General features: G+C 37.3%; 1 protein-coding gene across 2 annotated transcripts; it reads left to right on the top strand.

Annotated features, from left to right (window-relative positions):
• The first annotated feature begins 436 nt into the window (after window positions 1-436).
• On the top strand, window positions 437-4,893 carry LOC110627321 (systemin receptor SR160). 2 transcript variants are annotated; one of them, XM_043948703.1, is made up of 2 exons: window positions 437-4,372; window positions 4,675-4,893. In XM_043948703.1, the coding sequence occupies exon 1, from the start codon at window positions 782-784 to the stop codon at window positions 4,367-4,369; it is 3,588 nt and encodes a 1,195-aa protein (XP_043804638.1). In that variant the 5' UTR covers window positions 437-781; the 3' UTR covers window positions 4,370-4,372; window positions 4,675-4,893. The 2 variants fall into 2 exon arrangements, 1 of the variants encoding a protein (XP_043804638.1); XR_006347959.1 differs by having other exon boundaries at window positions 439-4,531.
• Window positions 4,894-6,531: the final 1,638 nt, after the last annotated feature.

Here is a 6,531-nt window from a genome sequence, read left to right as displayed (position 1 = left end):
TAATTAATAATTTTTTTTTATAAATTAATAATAACTTTACCTCCTTCAACTTTTCCAATGCAAGCAAAGGAGTGCTATACATGTCAAAAGAAGGGTAAATGCTAATGCATGCATATAAATGCCAAACCCACTTTGATTAATCCTCGTGAACAAAGAGATGGGTTTTATTTTTTAATTTAATTTAATTAATAAATTAATTAACTTTTTAGAGATCAAAATTGAGAATCTCTCTCTCTTCCATTAAATTGATAGTGATGGTTCAATCCTTGATCACACGTACAATTGCAAAAGCTAGAGAGACAAAGAGATATAATTTTAACATTGGAGAGAAACCCACTTTTCTTTTCTTTTCTTTATTTTTGGGAAGTGATTAAAACGGCTAATGTGCCCTAATCTCCATGTTTAGAGAGAGACAAGAGATGATTAATTAAGAGAGAAAATTAGGGATTAGTTTTAGATTACAGACAGAAATCAATGTTTAAGAATGGTGTTTAAGAGAGAAATAAATTGAGATACATGCCATGTGAGGAACAGCTGTGTCCATTCCCCCACTTGATAAATACCCTTCTCATCTCCCTTGCTCTGTCTTTTGACTAACTTCTTCTTCTTCTCCTTCTCCTTCTTCTTCTCTATTTTGAAGTGAAAGAAACAATGATAATAAAAAAGCAAACTTTCTCTCTCAAAAACCAGACTCCACAGAGCTTAGAGCTCTTCTTCTAATGGCGTCTCTGAAGCCCTGAACACTGTTTCTCTCTTGTTTTTGAATACCCACTAAGAGAAAATGAAACCCCACTTCTCTCTTTTGCTTATTTCTTTCACCTTTCTCTCTCTTCAACTGCAACTGCAGCTACAAGCTTCACCAGTTGTAGCATCACCTTTTAGCTCCACAAACAAAGATGGCCAGAATCTTATCAACTTCAAGAACGCTCTAGCCAACCCTGATGAGCTGCCAACCTGGCTCCCTAACCAAAATCCATGTACGTTTTCTGGTGTAAAATGCCAAGAAACAAACAGAGTCTCCTCTCTAGACCTCTCTTCCATTCTTTTAAGCACTGATTTTCGCGCTGTGGCTGCATTTCTTTTGAGTCTTGACAAGCTTGAGAGCCTTTCTTTGAAATCAACCAACATTTCTGGTTCTATTTCTTTCCCTTCTGGATCTAAGTGCAGCTCAGCTTTGAGCAACTTAGATCTATCCCAAAATGGTCTATCAGGTCCTATCTCTGATATAGCTGGTTTAGGTTCTTGTGCATCCTTGAAATACTTGAATCTTTCTACCAACTCCTTTGATTTTTCTGTCAAAGATAAATCAAATGGGTTAAGGCTCAGCTTAGAGTCTCTTGATCTTTCTTTCAATAAGATTTCAGGTTCGAACGTGGTGCCATTCATTTTATCTGGAGGCTGCAATGAGTTGCAGTACTTTTCTTTGAAGGGAAATAAAGTTAGTGGAGATATTGATGTTTCTTATTGCAAGAATCTACAGTTTCTTGATGTTTCTTTAAATAATTTCTCTGTGAGCGTTCCCTCATTTGGTGATTGTTTGGCTCTGGAGCATCTGGATATCTCTTCTAATAAGTTTTATGGTGATCTTTCTCATGCAATTGGTGGTTGTGCTAAGCTCAGTTTCTTGAATGTGTCCAGCAACCAGTTGTTGGGTCCGATTCCCTTGCTTCCAACTGGGAAGTTGCAGTTTATTTACCTTGGTGGAAACCATTTTCAAGGGCGGATTCCTTTTCATCTCATTGAAGCTTGTCCAGGTCTTGTTGAGCTTGATCTTTCTTCAAATAATCTTACTGGTTTTTTCCCTGGTAGTTTTGCTGCTTGCACTTCACTGGAATATTTTGATATATCTAGCAACAACTTCACTGGTGAATTGCCGGTTGATACTCTCTTGAAGATGAGTAGCTTGAAGCATCTTGATTTTTCATATAACGTTTTCAGTGGTGGGTTGCCTGATTCTTTGTCAAAGCTCAGCAGTTTGGAGTCCTTAGATCTGAGTTCTAACAATTTATCTGGTCCAATTCCTGCTGGTTTGTGTCAAGATCCAAACAACAACTTGAAAGAACTGTTCCTTCAGAACAATTTGTTTACTGGGTCTATTCCTGCAAGTCTGAGCAACTGTTCTCAACTCACTTCACTTCATTTGAGCTTCAATTACCTTACGGGTACAATTCCTCCCAGCTTGGGTTCCCTCCCTAAGCTTCGTGATTTGAAGCTATGGTTCAATCAGCTCCGGGGAGACATCCCGCCGGAGATAATGAACATACAGACACTTGAGACTTTGATTTTAGACTTCAATGAGTTGACAGGAGTTCTTCCTTCTACTATAAGTAACTGTTCAAAGCTGAACTGGGTCTCATTGTCTAACAATCAGTTGACTGGTGAGATTCCAGCATCAATTGGACAGCTTTCAAGTCTTGCAATTCTTAAACTAAGCAACAACTCGTTTTATGGAAGAATTCCACCTGAGCTTGGCGATTGTGGTAGCTTGATTTGGTTGGATCTTAATACTAATCTCTTGAATGGCACAATACCACCTGAGCTATTCAAACAGTCTGGCAAAGTTGCTGTAAATTTTATCACCGGAAAGAGATTTGTGTATCTTAAGAATAAGAAGAGTGAACGTTGCCATGGAGAAGGCAATTTGCTAGAGTTTGCTGGAATTAGGCCGGAAAATTTGGATAGAATCTCCACTAGGGACCCCTGTAATTTCACCAGAGTATATGGAGGTCACACACAGCCCACATTCAATGATAATGGTTCAATGATCTTTCTTGATCTTTCATACAACTTATTGTCCGGCAGCATTCCAAAGGAGATTGGGACCATGGCGTATCTTTATATCTTGAATTTGGGCCACAATAATATTTCTGGCGACATTCCTGAAGAGCTTGGAAACTTGGATGGCCTTAACATTCTTAATCTCTCAAACAATTCTTTGACAGGGATGATTCCTCAGTCCTTGACCCGGCTTTCATTGCTTAATGAGATTGATATGTCCAACAATAATCTCACCGGAATGATTCCTGAAATGGGTCAATTTGAAACATTCCAAGCTGCCAGCTTTGCTAACAATTCAGGCCTCTGCGGGATCCCGCTTCCTAAATGTGGATCAGGACCGAGCACAAGCGCAAATTCTCGGCATCAGAAGTCACATAGGAAACAAGCATCTCTAGCAGGGAGTGTGGCAATGGGATTGTTGTTCTCTCTTTTCTGCGTCTTTGCTTTGATTATAGTTGTTCTAGAGGCGAAGAAGAGAAAGAAAAAGAAAGATTCAGTTCTCGACGTCGTCTACATCGACAATCATTCACACTCAGGAACAGCAAATACTAGCTGGAAGCTCACCGGAGCACGAGAAGCATTGAGCATTAACCTTGCGACCTTTGAGAAGCCATTGCGGAAGCTCACATTTGCAGATCTTCTTGAAGCTACAAACGGCTTCCACAATGACAGCCTTATAGGCTCTGGAGGTTTTGGTGATGTATACAAGGCTCAACTGAAAGATGGAAACATTGTAGCCATCAAGAAATTGATACACATCAGTGGACAAGGTGATAGAGAATTCACTGCAGAAATGGAAACCATTGGGAAGATCAAGCACCGAAACCTCGTTCCACTTCTCGGATACTGCAAAGTTGGAGAAGAGCGGCTATTGGTGTACGAGTACATGAAGTATGGAAGCTTAGACGATGTTCTTCATGACCAGAAGAAAGCTGGAATCAAGTTGAACTGGGCTGCCAGGAGAAAGATTGCCATTGGAGCTGCTAGAGGATTAGCTTTTCTTCATCACAACTGCATACCACATATCATTCACAGGGACATGAAATCAAGTAATGTGTTGCTTGACGAGAACTTGGAGGCCAGAGTGTCTGATTTTGGAATGGCGAGGCTCATGAATGCGGTCGATACGCATCTGAGTGTTAGCACATTAGCAGGAACACCAGGCTATGTTCCTCCTGAATATTATCAGAGCTTTAGATGTTCTACAAAAGGTGATGTTTATAGCTATGGTGTAGTTTTGCTTGAGTTGCTAACGGGAAAAAGGCCAACAGATTCAGCTGATTTCGGCGACAACAATCTTGTGGGGTGGGTTAAACAGCATGCAAAATTGAAAATAACAGACGTTTTTGACCCAGAACTTGTGAAAGAAGATCCAAATCTAAAGATTGAGCTTTTACGACACTTAGATGTGGCTTGTGCTTGTTTGGATGATCGACCATGGAGACGACCGACGATGATTCAAGTTATGGCAATGTTCAAAGAAATACAAGCAGGGTCAGGCCTCGACTCACAATCCACCATTGCTACCGAAGACGCAGGCTTCCAAATGGTAGAGATGAGCATAAAAGAAGACCCTGAACCAGGCAAGTAGCAGGTAATAAAAAGAACAAGCTGAATGAAAATTTTCCAGTGAATTCTTTGAAAGAAAAGAAGAAAGAAAGTGAGGATGATTGATTCTGCTGCCATGAAATTTTCCCACTTATCTTCCCACTCGAAAATGGCAACTTGTCTTTGTATCTCTCTACCATTCAATGTATGTATAATGTTAGCCTTCCTGCAAACTTCTTGTTATTTTATACATAAACAAGCTTGTTTTAACTTTGTTATAAATGTGTAAATATACAGTTTTCAGTGTTATAATCTTTTCGGTCCTTAGTTTTTTTTTTTGGGATTCAGTTTATATAAAAATCATGAAAGCAAGAAGATGAAGAACTGCTGCTGCTGCTGTGAGCTCAATGATGGTGACCAAGTGGAGTCTTCTGGTCCTTTCTGAGGCTGCCTCTCTCTCTCTCTCTCGCAGCTTTTGTTTCTGTTTGAGAATTATGGTAATGTCGAAAAGAGTCCCTATATTTCTGCAACTTTAACCAATACATCAATTCTCCTTTTTCATTTCTACTCAATGCTCATCTTTCTATTCTTTTACTTGTGCCTGTCATCATCTTTTGCCTTTTCTTGTGTTCTTCAATTTTCTTTTGGGTGCAATAAAAGAAATCTTTATATTTTAATTACATAAAATGGAATTTTTCTTTAAGCTTCTACTAATTATTCATTATTTTATTAAATTAAATAAAATTTTAATTTTAAAAAATTGAGATATACATACTTATTTTCAATTATCGAGTTGTCTCCTCTCTTCATTAAATTTTATTTAATATCTTCTATAGGAACCTTTAAGCTCAATTACATAAAAATTTGAGCACATTCCAGATTTTTCAATTTTGTCATCTATGAAAGGCCAATATATTATCATTTTTTTTTCAGAAAAAAGGGCAATAATTAAAAAAAATGCACACGTGGCACATGTTAAAAGGAAAAAAGAAAAGAAAAGAAAACATCAGAGGGCAGGGGCCAAGCATGAGGGATATTGGATGCCAAAATGATTGTAGCTAATAGGACCACTTGCCCAACCCCCATTAGCCTTTCTTTCCTTATTATTCACATCAAAGGCAATGGTCAAAATCTGTAATCAATTCCCAATCTCATCATTATAAACCCTACACATTTATAATAATAATAATAATTAAAATAATTAGCAATATGCCTGAAGGAAGTTACCTTATAAATTATTTTATCATTTTTTTTACCTTTTTTCTTTTTGAAAAAATCAATCAATTACATTTGTCTTTTGCCGTGTATGATGTGCATTGCACGTGCTCTTCCCCATTCACTTCATTATTTCTTTTCTAACTATGAAATTTGTTGCCTCTTTGGCTGCTCTTCAAGCTTCTAAATAATTTAAATCCACCATATCATAATGGGTATTTTTTTTATTTTAAATACATGTATATTCAAATACGTGTGATAAAAATAGGTGACACTGGTAATATAGCGACAGTTATGTATCACTATAGAATATGAAAAAAGAGAATATATAACCCTTCATACTAAGTTTATACACTCTATAAAACTCTATTTTTTTCTTGATATCGGAACAGAATATTGCTAAATGATTAAATTTGTTGAAACCAAAGTGTATTAATATATGCACCGATCAAAGAAATTAATGTTTAGCAAACCTGTCATGTGGATGTCTTAATCAAGGTACATGGTTTTGAGAATGTGTATATATATATTAGTCTCTCTCTAGCTTTTTAGAAAGAAGAAAAACTCTCATATGCAATCATCTTCTTCTTATTTTTCTCAAGTTACGCCCAGTTTTATTTTTCTCTAGGCGTCATCTACCTTTCATGGCGGAGGAAGCTATGTTTTGAATTTTACTAATAGGAAGTTATTACTTCCAAATCTCCTGATTTGGTTATTTATAGTGTGTGTTGGTTTGTGAATATTCAGTGCTTCATCGAAATTCTTTTAGGATTTGAGTTTAAGACTTGTTGTGAATTTCTTTCTGAGTGTCAGAAGGCGTTGAAGAGGCACCTCCACAGCTATGTGAAAATAAGACTATTATAGTGCTAGATTTCTCCTTGTAATTTGGTGATGCCTAGGTGGAGACTCTTTTTACTTGGGTACTTTGTGGTTTTCTAAGGAACTATTTAAGCTAAGACATGGCTGATTTCAAGGATGTTCTCCTGTTAT

Source organism: Manihot esculenta, chromosome 12 (genome assembly GCF_001659605.2).
Source record: "Manihot esculenta cultivar AM560-2 chromosome 12, M.esculenta_v8, whole genome shotgun sequence".
Lineage (NCBI taxonomy): Eukaryota > Viridiplantae > Streptophyta > Magnoliopsida > Malpighiales > Euphorbiaceae > Manihot > Manihot esculenta.
The sequence above is the reverse complement of the archived record's forward strand: the minus strand, read 5'-3'. Positions and strand labels throughout refer to the sequence as shown.

What these genes read in the sequence shown, in the direction of transcription:
- LOC110627321 (XM_043948703.1), top strand. Translation starts at nt 782, where the DNA reads ATGAAACCCCACTTCTCTCTTTTGCTTATTTCTTTCACCTTTCTCTCT.